The sequence below is a fragment of the Nerophis ophidion genome, linkage group LG04, assembly GCF_033978795.1.
Source record: "Nerophis ophidion isolate RoL-2023_Sa linkage group LG04, RoL_Noph_v1.0, whole genome shotgun sequence".
Classification (NCBI taxonomy): Eukaryota; Metazoa; Chordata; class Actinopteri; order Syngnathiformes; family Syngnathidae; genus Nerophis; species Nerophis ophidion.
The window spans coordinates 78,616,582-78,633,038 of NC_084614.1; the positions used below are offsets into that span (position 1 = coordinate 78,616,582).

General features: G+C 39.1%; 1 protein-coding gene and 1 long non-coding RNA gene across 8 annotated transcripts in view; both read right to left on the reverse strand.

Annotated features, from left to right (window-relative positions):
• The window catches only part of LOC133551926 (class I histocompatibility antigen, F10 alpha chain-like), a 30,747-nt gene extending 28,824 nt beyond the window's left edge, over positions 1-1,923 (reverse strand). For 3 of the 7 annotated variants that reach the window (XR_009806584.1, XR_009806583.1, XM_061899133.1), the window contains exons 1-3: positions 1,714-1,899; positions 764-1,030; positions 321-599 (exon numbers count right to left, since the gene is read on the reverse strand). Coding sequence is in view for 4 of the 7 variants with exons in the window: in XM_061899133.1 (XP_061755117.1) it covers positions 321-599; positions 764-1,030; positions 1,714-1,768 (601 nt within the window). In the remaining 3 variants the exon portion in view is untranslated. Of the gene's footprint in view, positions 1-320; positions 600-763; positions 1,031-1,713 lie in introns of all 7 variants that reach the window. The other 4 variants (XR_009806585.1, XM_061899134.1, XM_061899135.1 and 1 more) reach the window with 3 other exon arrangements.
• An 11,890-nt stretch (positions 1,924-13,813) lies between these two features.
• Positions 13,814-15,922, reverse strand: LOC133550612 (uncharacterized). Its single transcript, XR_009806345.1, has 4 exons — positions 15,791-15,922; positions 15,606-15,699; positions 14,072-15,432; positions 13,814-13,932 (listed from the first exon to the last, which is right to left on the reverse strand). It is a non-coding gene; the product is annotated as an uncharacterized LOC133550612 (long non-coding RNA).
• Between the last annotated feature and the right edge of the window lie 535 nt (positions 15,923-16,457).

Here is a 16,457-nt window from a genome sequence, read left to right on the forward strand (position 1 = left end):
AGATGGAGAAAAGGTGATGATGGAGGTAAAGATGGAAAGAAGAAGAGAATGAGATAAAGATGGTGAGAAGGTTAGAGTGGAGGTAAAGATGGAGAGGTGTAGATGAAAGTAAAGATGGAGAAAAGGTGAGGATGGAGGTAAAGATGGAGAGAAGGTTAGAACAAAGGTAAAGATGGAGAGAAGGTTAGAATGAAGGTAAAGATGGAGAGAAGGTGAGAGAAAGAGAGAAGAGTATAAAGAGACAGGGTGTAATGTCAGTAATGTTCCTATAGGGGGAGTGCTAACAAGTTAAAAGGTGAAAGTACATGTTGTGTTTCTACCTGTTCTCATTAGGACCTCCTTCCCATTGTTCACATGCTTCTTCAAGTAAGAAGGACAATCCTCAGTGTAGTAAAACTTATAGTATTCTAGTAGATGTTTGTCCTGGTCCCAATTGAGTTTGCTGGGGAAAGCTTGTTGTTTTGCTGCAGTAAATGTCCATGTCTTCATGTCCAACGATATGAAATCTTCTCCATCATAACCTTCCTGTTGCCAACCTTTAACTTCATCAGTCTCATCATTCCATTCACATCCAGACATCATCTGGACAATGTGAACACCTGAGACACACACACACACACACACACACACACACACACAGTATTAGTGTAGGTTATTATGGGATGGACAGAGACAAGTATCAGTGCAGTAATGTGTGTTTACTACAGTATAAAAAGAGTACATGAATTACATTTAAGTAGTAGAAAGTTCAACATAAACAAACCTCCAGTTTGGTTGAAAAGCTTCTTAAGAACTTCAAGGTTGTGTTTGTCCCTCAACTCATTACCAACACCGATCTCTGTTTGTCTCTGCCAGTATTTTGGATCCTCTGCTGTGATTTTGTTCATCCAGTCCTGTTTGGCTTCTGCTTTCCTGCTGTTGCTGTCATAGTGAAAAATCTGAACTCCATCAACATAACCAACAGCCACATACTCTGGGAAGTTTGGAACTTGAGAGGACGCAGTGGAGAAATACTGCAGCGTGTGAATCACTGAAAGAAGAAAACAACAACAGGATGACTTTTTATTATTTTGTTTCATGTTCAACAATCTTGCACTGTGAATATTTTAGCTCCTTCCGTCTTCAGTCGGGTCTTAAAGTGAACATCAAACACTGCTAGATATCACAGTCAAGACTCACATGTTCTATGACAAATACAACACATTAATAATATTACTAACATCTGTTGACGGTTTGAACATTTTGAAAATAAACATATATTTTCTACAATGGAGGCTGAATAAAAAGTACAACAGAGTTGAACACAACCTGTTCTGCCCATTTGATGTCGACTCTTACTGACATCTTGTGGCGGGGTGATGTTACTACACTTGATTAGTTTCTGACACTTCCGTGTTTGAAGATTTGTGTTCGTTCTTACAAGCCTTGGAAAAAATAAGTCTTTGAACAAGAAACACTAAAGTCAAAATAAATAAAGAGCTTAAATGGATTCCTCAGCTTCTGTAACCTTCTTGGAACATTTTGAATTTTTACTAGGAAAAAGGGAAAACAATAAAATATGTTTTAAAAAGAACCAGGATTAAGTAATAAAGGTCTTAAATAATACAACAATAATTTAATTAATAAGTAACATAAACTATCAGAAGTCAACTAAGTGAAGGCACAAAGAGGATTTATGAGTAAAATATTAATAAACTTATAAAAAGGACTTACCAGGCGTCACGCTGTACATTTGCACGACCAGAAGAAAGAATAAAAACAAGTTCATGATGTCAGCGCGAAACAAAAAGATGTTTGCCACTTTTAATCCCGCAGAGAAAGACAAAAGTGACGAACACTCGCTTGACTCGCAAACAGGAAAAATGAACCAGGAACTGTCGAGGCTCTTTTTATAATACTCCACCTGAGCCAATGAGGAGTCAGTATTCTGTGACGTCACAGTGAGGAGAGAAAACGAAACGCTATTCTGCACAGAAAAGTGGCAGCAGTCAACTGACAAGAAGTCTTCTACTGGACTCACCAGAGAGCGCCCCTTGTGGCCACGTCAGGTAAATGCTTGTGTGGCTTTTCTGGGAAATCACGTGACTTGACAACAAAAAGGTGTGTCAAGTTGGCCGCCAAACTTGGAAAGAAAAGAAAGAAAGAGGAATGAAGGTGAGATTGAGAGTTAAAAGTAATGACAGGGCTGGAACATCCGATCAGTGATCGTATTGTAGTCCTCTCAAGAAAGCATCAATACAAATAATGATTGATAGACATAAAGTCGCTACACCGCAGGACATCCTCACTTCTTTTTATTTCACGTCTTAACTTTCACCTCCGTTATGTCTCCCAAGCGTGAGGCGTCCCTGCTGGGGTAACGGGACACGCATCTGCCTCGCATGGGTTCGATTCCCGGCCAGGGTTGCATCAGGAAGTTTCATCCTGAGTAAAAAAGTCAGCAGAAAGCCTTCATGAGATGGACTCGCTGTGGCCAAAGTGCTGAACGTGGGGGAAAAGTGTGAGGCAGACGCTTCTGCTGGCAGAATATCAAAGAAAGTGAAAGTAAAAGTAGACACGGTAAAGCCAAACATTGAACTCGATGGTGATCATTTTTATTTTTATTTTGTCGTACCTGTCAAAGGTGAACACACTTATCCACGTAGGTGAGTAGTAACGAGTTACATTTACTTAGATAAGAAACACAACTTTTACTTTGCTATATAACATATTCAATATATGTATAAAAATATACATTTAGGCCTCCACTCAGGCTTCATCCCAGGGACCCCAAAGGATTTTGGTCAAAAAATTGTTTAAAATGTGTCATTATTTTGTATCATTATTCCAGGTTTAAATCTGTAGATCAACATTAGGTCTATCTGTCAATATAACCTTTTCAAAGATTTAAGTTGTATGCCCTTTTTGTCAAAGAAAACCCTGTTTTGTTATGGGAAAAAAACACAAAATATGCAATAGTTTCCCCCAATAGAATTTTAAAGTGGAATATTTGAGATTATATAATAATTGGAGCCTTAGAAAATTCAACACATAAAAACATTGATTTTTATTTTTTATTTTTTTTTAGCAATGACACAAAAGAAAAATCCTACTGAAATTATTGGAGATCCAAAAGTGTCCTACTCATTAGAAATAAAAAAATATATATTTTTTTACCGTTTACTTTAAACACAATCATCTTCAGATGAACTTCTGATCCATCCAACAAGTATATATATATATATTATTGGTGTTTTTTTTATTTTTATATGGCAAACACAAAATATGCAACATTTTCCCCAAAAAATATCTCAAAGTGGAATATTTAATGTGGCGTCGTTGGAGCCTTGAATAGGTCAATAATCCATAATGACATTGATTTTGATTTATTGTTATTTTTTTAGTAAACAACAGCCTAGATGGCAGCTTTGTGTTATTAGAGTAAACATTGCAACATTTTCTTGTCACATTTCACCTGTTTGCTCTTTAATAGCAATTTTTTTTTTTTTATTGTATTTTTAGAATTTGCTTTGGCCATTACAAAATTACCCGCGGGCCGCAAATGGCCCCCGGGCCACACTTTGGACACCCCTGTACGAGGATGACGGAATGCAAAACAATAACACATGCCCTTCTTATTTATGATTTACTTTTTAAATTTGATCAAAGTTCTGTACACTGCTGCTGGCATTTTTAATTTTCCCGAGGGAACTCTACTGAAGGAATCAATAAAGTACTATCCTTCTATCTATCCTCGTTCATCCATGCGGACTTGGCTCTCTTGGTTGCTTTGTTGGGTCTGCTCCTGTCTCCGGCCATACTCCCCCCACCACAGCAGACGTTGGCGTGGAACACCACAGAGTGTATATGTTTGTTTTTTGTTGTTGTTTTACTTTTGCGTCTGGTTGCATCAGCTCTCATCTTTTAAAGTCTTTAATGTCCTTTGTGTTCTTTGACGTTTCCCTCTTACACACGTTTATGTGTGGTATGGCTATGAGGTTTGTTTCCCTTGGCCTCAGTCTGGACCCCCTCTACAGGGGCCCAAATGTTTGCTGTTGCACAGGCATGGGATAAAGTGTGTAACTTTTTGTCTGTAAAATACATCATTGCAGTTTTTTTTTATTAGCATGGATGTAATCTAGGAACAACATTTCATAATTAATATCCAAAACCCCTGTAGCGGTAAAGTCCTATACTTTTACTGCTACTGGTTGCCGAATATAAATGAAGCTAGTTCAGACGTGTGCAACCGGCTAATAATTGAGGCCCAGAATTGTGTCCATGTTTAACCAAAATATTTACTAACATAAAGTCACAATTATATAACACACTTTGTTCAAAAACGGAAAATACACGGGAGCAAACAAACACTAGCCTGGCACAGTCAAAAACTGTTGCGCCTCTACTCAGCAACACCTGGGCAAGATCCTGACTCCTCCCTAAATATCCAGGCACTTGGCCTTGGAGCCAACCCCTTGAGTGACGTCATCAATTTGACAGACAGAAAGTGTATTTGGCTCTAACACACCAGCCCCTAATTGCTGCTGGCGTGACGAACAGAGCGATTTAATTTGGAATCGATAAAACAAAAATAGAGCCATAATACCAAAAACAAACACCTCTTTCTTTGGTTTTCATGTTCCCTTTTGCAATAATGCAGTTAATTTACTCAATACCTTCACCTAGAAGGCATATCTTTGTAACAGGTCTTTAGATGATAATCCTTTTTGTTTGCAGACAAACTTTTTTCATTTGTCCACTTTTGTCGCTCTTGTAGCAACGGTAAATATTCGTGAAACCACCTGTTCCAAAAAAGGTCAGCGATATATTGCCTCTGCCTCCATTTCCTTATGCACATCCAATACAGGTGATCTATTACCAACAGTACATGTAGACTGTAGCTGTCTTCTTTTCCTACTCCTGGCCATCAGCTTTCTTCGTCACCTTGGGGGTAGGAGAGCTTTTTTTTCTTCTCAGTTTCCTCCTCTTCTTCTCCCAAAGGACTCCCGGGGTCGTTTTCTTCCTCCTCTTTCGGGGAACTCTTCTCTTTTTGGACTTGCCATAGTCGCTGTCCTCGTCATCTTCCACCATGAAGTCTTCATCACTGCCAGACTCATCAGGATCCAGGTAAGCTTCCTCTGGGTCATCCTGCTCTTCATCCTCACGGCCTCCGTCACCCAGAAGGATTTCCCGCTGTTTCGACACGGCCTTGGAGACTGCCTGGCGTATTGTTCGCATTCGACTGACTTTTCTTTCATCGTCACTGTCATCTGCGCTCCGTTTTCTTTTTGGTGTCTTCCTGCTGGGCTTCTCTATCTTGGGCTTCTTTTCCTTTTTTGACATATCCTTTTGATCTTTGGATCCCTGCTCATTGAAATCATGCATGTACTGGTTCATAGGCAGTTCCTCCAAACTGTTAACAGTAACTGTGGGGCGTGTCATTGCCTTGTAATGGCCCATTAATCACCCACCCCAATAGGGTTCTGACAGCATAAGGTCCATCTCCGTGGCTGTTAATCACCTCCCGTGGTTCCATTCACTTTGAGGCGTTGGTACCAATTAACAGGTCCACGTTGGCAGTTATCCGAGGAATTTTAATGCCTTGGAGGTAAGGCCACTTATCAAGTTCTGCCTCACCAATCAGATTGTTAGTGTACACGGGCATCTGCCTTTGAGTGAAGACATCAGGAAGCTCAAAAAAACTTACTACAAGTAAGCTGAGAGATTTCCAGACCACTGCTCGGGACCACCTTACTGTGCCCCAAGGTGCGCAAGTGGGTTTTTGTTTTTCGGCCTTCTGTGTTCAGCCTGTTCACCAAATGTTCAGAACAGAAGGTCCCTGTGCTTCCTGGATCCAGGAAAGCATATGTCTGGACTATCTTGCTGCCGTTTGAGTACTTCACTTGAACGGGCAGGATGGGTAAAATTCCATATTTGCCAGCCCCTGTATGGCCACAAGTTGAGGATGTAGTGCAAATATCTGCTTTTACCTTTGGAAGTTGGCTATTTTCTCCACTTTCCAGATGCCTCCTGTCAATATGTAGCACTTTGGGATGCGTCTTGTTGCAGTAAGAGCACGTGATGCGCCTGTCGCAACTCTTGCTCAGGTGCCCTGTGCACAGGCAACCAAAACACAGGCCTTTTTCTTTTAGAAAGTCAAGCTTTTCCCTGTGTGCCTTATTTTCCAGTATCGGACAGTCCTCCAATGCATGTTCACTTGTACAGTAAAGACAGGAGGTGTTCACAAACCTATTAAGGTGTGGAGCCGGTGTAGGTTTAACGACAACTGTCACATGAGTTGCGAAACTGTTCCTTCTGAACTGTGATTTGCGTTGATGTATAGGCTTGGGTTTGGTTACTGCTTTATTTCGAAGGATGTTTTGAATGTCGCCAAAGACAGGATCCGAAGCAATTCTGACTTGCTGTTCAATAAATTTCACAATGTCTGTGAAACAAGCACGTCGCCTTTGTTGGTCAACAATGTCGGCTGCTTTTCCTCTCCACTGCTCCCTTATTTTGTGTGGCAGCTTTTGTATGAGAATCTTCATGCTAGCTGGCATGTTGAGTTCGTCCAAGTACTGCAGCTCATCCATGGCATTGGAGCATTCTCGCAAGTACAGTGCGAAAGCTTGGAGATTTTTTACATCCTCAGACTTGATGTTTGGCCATGCCATAATTTTGTCCATGTAGGCTGCTGTTATTTTTGAAGGATTTCCAAAGTGTTTCCTTAGTAGGCGTTTTGCTGTAGCATAGCCTCTCTCTGTAGGCATATAGAGGCAACTGTGCACCAACTCTCTGGGCTGTCCTTTGGTAAACTGCTCCAGATAATACAAGCAGTCACCACGATCATTGCTACTTTCCCCAAAACCCAACAATTAAAAAGTTATTCAGGAGCGCTCCGTATCTTCCATTGTGTACGCGTGTTTGTCAACATGTGTGCGATGACAGCCTGTGCGCTACCTGTCAGTACAACAGCCAATCAAATTACACCCGCGTTGTTTTCGTCACACAGCATTCATCCAATAAAGTTGCAGGAAAACCAACAAAGAAGAGCTTTCAAACAACAGAAGAATAAGTGAATAAATTTATGCCATAAATTGTTTCGTTCGGGTATTAAAAGTACGACTTGGTCAACAAAACAGGAATCGCCGTATACAAAACATGCGGTTGGAAGATTACAGACGGAGACGCAACAACTTCCAACTTCGTTCGACATTTGAAGTTGCACAAAGAAGGGTACGTTTTGAATGTAAGCTAACGTTTATTGGCTGAGTAACGTAACTTTTATTCGTTGTGTAGTTAAATGAGTGAGGCTGTAAACTCACTGCTAACGTTAGAACCATAGACATCTTATAAGTAGACACAGCATCGAGCGCTACTGCCTATTGCCGCTGACGTGACGCGCGGCCGCCATCTTGGAGTGGTGATCCGCTCCACTCAGGGCAATTCCTTTGGCAGGAGCAATGAATTGTCAGCACATTTAATTCATATTAACTCTCTGAATACCACTGATACTCACGCGCTTTTTTTGTCATACGTGTAACTATGATAAAAGACACATGTCTTGGCATGTTCATAATTTGCTTAACAGTAATAGAATATTCTTATATGCTATAAGTGACCAGACGTCGGAGATCAAAACTGGGAATATAATCCCAGAGAAGGGGAAAAAAAACAGTCAGCTATTTTTAAGTTAAAGAAACAATATGATTAGGTTATATATACATGCGTATATCTTACATAAACAATGTATGAATACATTAGATATCTATATATCTTACGGACCTATAGACCAGTGGTTCTCAAATGGGGGTACTTGAAGGTATGCCAAGGGGTACATGATATTTTTTTAAATATTATAAAAATAGCAACAATTCAAAATCCTTTATAAATATATTTACTGAATAATACTTCAACAAAATATGAATGTAAATTCATAAACTGTGAAAAGAAATGCAACAATGCAATATTCAGTGTTGACAGCTGGATTTTTTGTGGACATGTTCCATAAATATTGATGTTAAAGTTTTTTTTTTGTGAAGAAATGTTTAGAATGAAGTTGATGAATCCAGATGGATCTCTATTACAATCCCCAAAGAGGGCACTTTAAGTTGATTACTTTTATGTGTAGAAATCTTTATTTAAAATTGAATCACTTGTTTATTTTTCAACAAGTTTTTAGTTAATTTTACATCTTTTTTTTTTCAAATAGTTCTAGAAAGACCACTACAAATGAGCAATATTTTGCACTGTTATAGAATTTAATAAATCAGAAACTGATGACATAGTGCTGTATTTTACTTCTTTATCTCTTTTTTCAACCAAAAATGCTTTGCTCTGATTAGGAGGTACTTGAATTAAAAAAATGTTCACAGGGGGTACAAGTGTCTGCCAAATACTTAAACATATATAAACACCTGAAAGTCTTTATTTCAGCTAAAACCACCAATCTGTTTCACTGGATTCAGAATAAAACAATTCTGTCTTACTCAACAAAGTTAGTATTTGAATATTGTTACTTGAAGACTTATCTGTGGTTACAATAAAATGAGAATGCATCATAATCAGTGGCGGCTGGTGAATTTTGTTTTAGTTGGGCCTGAAAGTTTGTAAACCTCATACCTGTAGTGGGGTCATCCTCCCCCAGAAGATTTCTTTGTGATTTTCACATACAAATATTGTAGTTCTTTGCTCCTGCTTAACTCTGAGGTAATATTATTTTCACAAAATACAACCAATAGTATGTTAATGTAAATTCTTACTTGTGAAAATTAATCCTCCAATTCCTATTTTCAACAGTCCGCTCAATAGAGCAGGAAAACGCTGAATACCAGCCCAGCATCTTTTTTTTCTACCTGTCAAATGTTAGTTTAGGCTGTTTGCCGGCTCCTCATCACCACTTCAAGATGGCGGCCAAATTGCTTGCGTCACAGCAGCCAATTCTGCGTCTACTTATAAGATGTCTATGGTTATAACGTCATTGCAAACACGGCAATCTGTTGCGTCCACTGCAGATGTTACCTTATTCATACTTATTGTCAAGTGATTTTTTTTAAGCAGGGTTGCATGAGGTACCTACACATAACGTTACGTTAATGAATGTATCACACACAGTAACGTAATATTAGACGGCGGTCAGCAGCACCGCGTATTTTAGCCACCTACAAAAAGACAAACATAGTCAAATAAAGGTCAGTTAAAATGTATACTATATTAAGAATATGTGTACATATTGCATAGGGCCCTGACATCTAACAAGTACAGCACTGTTCATTGTTATGTTCATGTATTTGTGGTTTTTCATGTGTACACAGACATAAACACATACAGTATGAGATGAGATCAATGAGATAAGGTGACAACATGACATAAACTGCTGATGAACTAGTTACAATGCAATATTCCATGGAAATACAATGTTAACACTTTTGTGCAAATAAGTACAGTTGCACTTGTTTTTTCAGATGTGTTTGTACTGTAAAGGAATGAGTTAAATGTTTAGAATAACTGGTTAATAGTGCTATTATGAAGTGCAATGTCAGCACTGTTTTTTTTAATAATAAATACATACAGCGTTTTAAAAGCATACACAATCTGTGTACATATATTAGTCTGTGGTTAAAAAGACTTGAAATGACTCGAAACCCAAAATGCAGGACTTGGGACTTTCCAGTATTGACTTTGGACTTGACTCGGACTTGCCTGTCTTGACTCGAGACTTGAGGGCAAAGACTTGAGACTTACTTGTGACTTGCAAAAAAATGACTTGGTCCCACCTCTGGTAACGGGACACGCATCTGCCTCGCATGGGTTCGATTCCCGGCCAGGGTTGCATCAGGAAGTTTCATCCTGAGTAAAAAAGTCAGCAGAAAGCCTTCATGAGATGGACTCGCTGTGGCCAAAGTGCTGAACGTGGGGGAAAAGTGTGAGGCAGACGCTTCTGCTGGCAGAATATCAAAGAAAGTGAAAGTAAAAGTAGACACGGTAAAGCCAAACATTGAATGCATGCTTGCTTCAAGTCACCTAAACTCGATGGTGATCATTTTTATTTTTATTTTTATTTTGTCGTACCTGTCAAAGGTGAACACACTTATCCACGTAGGTGAGTAGTAACGAGTTACATTTACTTAGATAAGAAACACAACTTTTACTTTGCTATATAACATTTTATTACCATGGTTACATTCATTTATATCAGGGGTCAGCAACCTTTTTGAAACCAAGAGCTACTTCTAGGGTACTGATTAATGCGAAGGGCTACCAGTTTGATACACACTTAAATAAATTGCCAGAAATAACCAATTTGCTCAATCTACCTTTAATAAATAAATCTATATGTATAAAAAAATGGGTATTTCTGTCTGTCATTCTGTCATACATTTTTTTTCCTTTTACGGAAGGTTTTTTGTAGAGAATACATGATGAAAAAAACACTTAATTGAACGATTTAAAAGAGGAGAAAACAGGAAAAAAATAAAAATTAAATTTTGAAACATAGTTTATCTTCAATTTCGACTCTTTAAAATTCAAAATTCAACCGAAAAAAAGGAGAGAAAAACTAGCTAACTCCAATCTCTTTGAAAAAATTAAAAAAAAGAATTTATGGAACATCATTAGTATTTTTTCCTGATTAAGATTAATTTTAGAATTTTGATGACATGTTTTAAATAGGTTAAAATCCAATCTGCACTTTGTTAGAATATATAACGAGTTGGACCAAGCTATATTTCTAACAAAGACAAATCATCATTTCTTCTAGATTTTCCAGAAGAAGAATTTTAAAAGAAAATTCAAAAGACTTTGAAATAAGATTCAAATTTGATTCTAAAGGTTTTTCTAGATTTGCCACAATAATTTTTTTGAATTTTAATCATAATTGAAGAAATATTTCACAAATATTTTTTGTCGAAAAAACAGAAGCTAAAATAAAGAATTAGATTAAAATGTATTTATTATTATTTACAATAAAAAAAATAAATTTACTTGAACATTGATTTAAATTGTCAGGAAGAGGAAGGAATTTAAAAGGTAAAAAGGTATATGTTTTTGAAAATCCTAAAATCATTTTTAAGGTTGTATTTTTTCTCTAAAATTGTCTTTCTGAAAGTTATAAGAAGCAAAGTAAAAAAATAAATGAATTTATTTAAACAAGTGAAGACCAAGTCTTTAAAATATTTTCTTGGATTTTCAAATTCTGTTTGAATTTTGTCTCTCTTAGAATTAAAAATGTCGAGCAAAGCGAGACTAGCTTGCCAGTAAATAAATACAATTTAAAAAATAGAGGCAGCTCACTGGTAAGTGCTGCTATTTGAGCTAATTTTAGAAGAGGCCAGGGGGCGACTCATCTGGTATTTGCCTTAAAACTCCACAAACATTTTTCGACCCGTATGTACAGTCACCGTGTGCTCGGAGAAGAGGTAGGATTAAATATAAGTCTTACTTCTTAATATTACTTTTCAGATATGTTGAAAGGTGCAAATGGAACCATGTGATGTTACATGACGTAAACATGTCTGTAACAAATACATCAAAACCATAGCCACATGTGTAATGACTAACATTTACATAACATTTTGTAGATGACATTGCATGTCTTGTCTTGTTCTAGTCTGTCTTTTGAACGTACAAGTAAATGTCTTGTTTTTAGTGTGAGGTTTAACTGTTGTGTTTATTTTGTGTCATTGTGAAGTTTTTTGTACCTGAAAATCAGATATCCCGGCCCCCCAGACACATTTTTTCCTCTAAATCTGCTCCCCAGGTCAAAATAATTGCCGAGTGTGACCGTGTGTCTTGGCTACCACTCTTTACCGCATCTCTCCATGAACCCCGATACAAACATCCGACCAGGAGCGTTGGGCTGCAGTGCATTGTGGGTAGGCGAGTCTTGTACATGATCATGTTCTGTCGGTTCATTTGCAAAATAAACCAGAGAGCACAACTCAGCTTTGATACAAAATGAAAGTAAAAAGTCATGTTGGAATATTTTCAAAAACTCAGCTCGGATTAATTACTGTTCTCTTGGTAGTGGAGAAGAAGTGGGGGTTAGGGGCAAAGGTGGTCTCTGATCCATCTTTGACACGGCAGATAAAGGGCTGGGAGAGGTTAGACCGAGGAGGCATGGGTTTTTTTTTTTTTTTACTACAGCCGACGAGGCACATATGTTTTTCAAATTAGACTGTGTCGTATTTTGGGGGAATCAAACAAACATTACAAAGAGATTCTAGGACCAGACAATCCATTGGATTCGATACAATTATCTTATTCAGGAATTACATTTTATTTTGTACTTGAACTCCTCCACTTGGGGCAGGGTCTCCTCCCCAACCCGGAGATGGCATTCCACCCTTTTCCAGGCGAGAACCATGGACTCGGACTTGGAGGTGCTGATTCTCATTCCGGTCGCTTCACACTCGGCTGCAAACCGATCCAGTGAGAGCTGAAGATCCCGGCCAGATGAAGCCATCAGGGCTACATCATCTGCAAAAAGCAGAGACCTAATCCCGTGGCCACCAAACCGGAACCCCTCAACGCCTTGACTGCGCCTAGATATTCTGTCCATAAAAGTTATGAACAGAATCGGTGACAAAGGACAGCCTTGGCGGAGTCCAACCTTCACTGGAAACGTGTCAAGAGGAGTTCAAGTACCTAGGAGTCTTGTTCACGAGTGGGGGAAGAGTGGATCGTGAGATCGACAGGCGGATCGGTGCGGCGTCTTCAGTAATGCGGACGTTGTATCGATCCGTTGTGGTGAAGAAGGAGCTGAGCCGGAAGGCAAAGCTCTCAATTTACCGGTCGATCTACGTTCCCATCCTCACCTATGGTCATGAGCTTTGGGTCATGACCGAAAGGATAAGATCACGGGTACAAGCGGCCGAAATGAGTTTCCTCCGCCGGGTGGTGGGGCTCTCCCTTAGAGATAGGGTGAGAAGCTCTGCCATCCGGGAGGAGCTCAACGTAAAGCCGCTGCTCCTCCACATCGAGAGGAGCCAGATGAGGTGGTTCGGGCATCTGGTCAGAATGCCACCCGAACGCCTCCCTAGGGATGTGTTTAGGGCACGTCCAACTGGTAGGAGGCCACGGGGAAGACCCAGGACACGTTGGAAAGACTATGTCTCCCGGCTGGCCTGGGAACGCCTCGGGATCCCCCGGGAAGAGCTAGACGAGGTGGCTGGGGAGAGGGAAGTCTGGGCTTCCCTGCTTAGGCTGCTGCCCCCGCGACCCGATCTCGGATAAGCGGAAGATGATGGATGGATGGATGGATGGATTTTATTTTGAAAAAGTTATCAGTAATCTGGATATACGTGTTATTTATTGGAATTGTAGATTGAAAAAGAAATAATCAAAAGCCATACATCATGAAACAGGCTACAGAAGTACAACAAATCAAAGTTGAAAGAAACAACAAGCCCAACTTTATATTCATCAAAATGTGCTTTGAAAAGTTTAACAAATGCCCCAAGGGAGCGGTTTGCCTGGCATGGGATGAGATGCTTATCCATGGCGATGTAGAAGCTGTCGATCTTGCTCTTCTGACGGCCAACAGCGAGGAGGTATGGCTGCCGACCCTGCTGGTTGCGGAGATGCTCCTCCATACTGCAGCATGACTTAGGTTGAGAGAAGGAAACTAAGTATTAGACACCAGAATATTGTGCTGCCACAAAAAAACATTATTAAAGTCATTATTCAAACATCCTCTCAATCTCAGTGCAAAGATCGGAATGAGTGTTAAGACTTAATTTAAGTTTCATTCACTTTTTAACTGCCTTCATTTTCACATGTGGCTAAGAACATGACACATGACAAGTAGTTATCACTTTCATAATATTACCTTATGAAAGACAACAAGTCTCTCAATGGCATCACATGCACTGATTTTTGGAGACTTCGGTCCTCCTGGTGGTGGTGGAAGGAGATGTATGAGCAACAACAGGGAGGCCATTTCATGGTCGTAAGCTGAGGACAAAGATTCACAAGAATTAACTCAAGAATTTTCACATTTCCTCCATCTAATGTTCATATTTATTCCAAATATCAGATACATTTTCAGAGATACAGGAGATACTTTAAAACAAGAAAAACAAATAAAACTCACATGTTGCCTCCTCACTTCCAATGGAACATTCTGCTGACTGTAACAAGCGCCGCAACTCTGGTGCTGAAGTAAGTCGCTTAGCCTCTTTTATGATGTTTGGTTTGAAGAACACATCCCACTTCTGAAGCAGCCTGGAGGATGTCTCATCATCAAATAGGAGAATGAAGTCTTGCTCCACCTTTAAGAAAGAAGATATTTAACTACCACCGAAGGAAATACTTTCAAATGTCAGGCTGCTCCAAACATCTCATTCCAAACTTACCAATCCTTTTGTATCGAGGAATCTTGGGAAGATGGAGAGGATATCACCACTTGTACCTGGGTCATTAACAAGCTTCTGACGGTGCTGAAATGTCTCTCTCATCTTCTGGAGAATCACGGAATTGTCTGTGGTATGGTTGAGCAAAGATACTGCCTCTTGACAAGCATCCCCATCAAGCTGATTGTCGACATTGACAATCCTTTGGAACTTTGGGCCTCCTGAAGAAAGGTTCAAAGAGCTACTTGGTGGCGCCTCAGATCCACGCCGAATTTTCCTTTGGACTGTTTTCAGACGCCAAGAAATGTATCCTGTGCTACTAGCAGTGTACAAAAGACTGTCTCTGAAACGCTTGTTTTCTTTTTGTGGCATTGAGTTGCTTGAGTGTAGTTCACTTTTACGACACTGGAGGGGGCATTGAACACATCACTATATCAGCAAGCTCTGAAAGTTACGGTGAACTTCGATGTCATTTGTTTAATTGACAGTGTGCGTCAATACAAAGTGAGTTACTTTATATACACTTTAATATAACCTGTTTTGTGCTTAAAACTATATTGCAACTCATTTGGTCAGTTTTATTGTTGTCTAATGGCTGTTTGGCATCAGGTTCGCAAGCTAACTGCTAGCTAAATATCATACCCTTATTGGAGCCTGTTTGTAGCATTAGACATGTTTGTTAGCCCCAATTGACAATTTAGAATTATTGTTGTGATGCTATTTAAATTCTAGTAATTATTACATTACTTAGGGCTGGGATGTTCAAATTCTGTGGATTTATGTAAACTGTGTATACACAGCTAAGTAATGTATATTTAACAGCCATGTTGCATGCTTGTGCCTATATTCAATTGTATTGTGGTCACTTTAGTTAATTTACAATAATTGTATTTGTTTGTTTAGGAAACCACACACATACACAAATGCAAACGAACAATTCAATATACAATTGAACCTGCAAATCTGGACTTGGACAATCTATTATTTCTCCTGCACTCACCTGAATGAATAATTGCTGTCCTGACCCGACACCCTGAAGTGATTGCTAATCCATATTTAACCAGTCATAGTCGTCACTACAAGCAGCATCATAGAAGTGTTCCTGAAATGAAAAAAGATTAAATTCATTGTCATACTTAGTTCATGAGACATCTCAGAGAATTCATATCAGTGCTATGCACATAGCATCAGGGCCAAAAATTGCAATTATTGAAATAAATGTTGATGCAAGAATGACATGAAAATAGTCATATAAATAATAAAAATAAGAATCACATAGCCTTTCTTGGTGTATGGATCCTTGAGAGACGGGAACAGTGTCACTATGCCAAGAGCATATTCCTCTCTGACTGCCTTAGTGGGAAGGTTTCTGATAGGAGATATCAATTTTTTAATCTAGATCCATGTAATGGCCATGTTGTTATCAAGCACACAAAAATAGAATGTAAAAACATACATACCCATGACTATCAATCATGTGAGCCACCAGTATGTTGACCATTTGTCGTCTTGTGATATCTGTTAGGGTTTCTGTTGTTTGGTACTCCTGAAGTACTGCTTCACTGCCAGACTTGGCTTTTAACACAGCTTCAATCAACTGATGAAAAACAAAAACATGAAAATGCAAAATATGGTGATAAACAGCTATCCTTGACACGCAAAAACTGTTTTAATGTGTAAAAAAACTCAAGTGAATCAAGCTTTGTTCAAACCTGTTTAGCTGATGTTGCATCATGCTTATTCTCTTGCGAGGGATCTCATCCATGGTAAGAGTTCCGCTTGAGTTGAAGCTAGAGTCAGAGATCTCAGATGCAGAGGACAAGGACAGGTCTGAAAATTCTAAAGGAATAAAAGAAAAAAACATTTGATCATTTTATTCAGTAGTGTACAGAGTGCCTGATAATACATGATTTTATATCTCACCCTGGCTTGAGAATATTGTCAGCACCACATTGCCTTGTCCAACCAGGTCGCTGAATATTTCCGCATCAACTTCTGTCCCTGTTGCATCCTTGTACATAATGCTTGCATCGGGTGGCAGGCAAAATCTCTCAATGACTGGAAAACAGTATGAGAAAATTGTGATTTATGTGCTTTATGTGCAGTTTCATTTGTCTCACAGCAAAT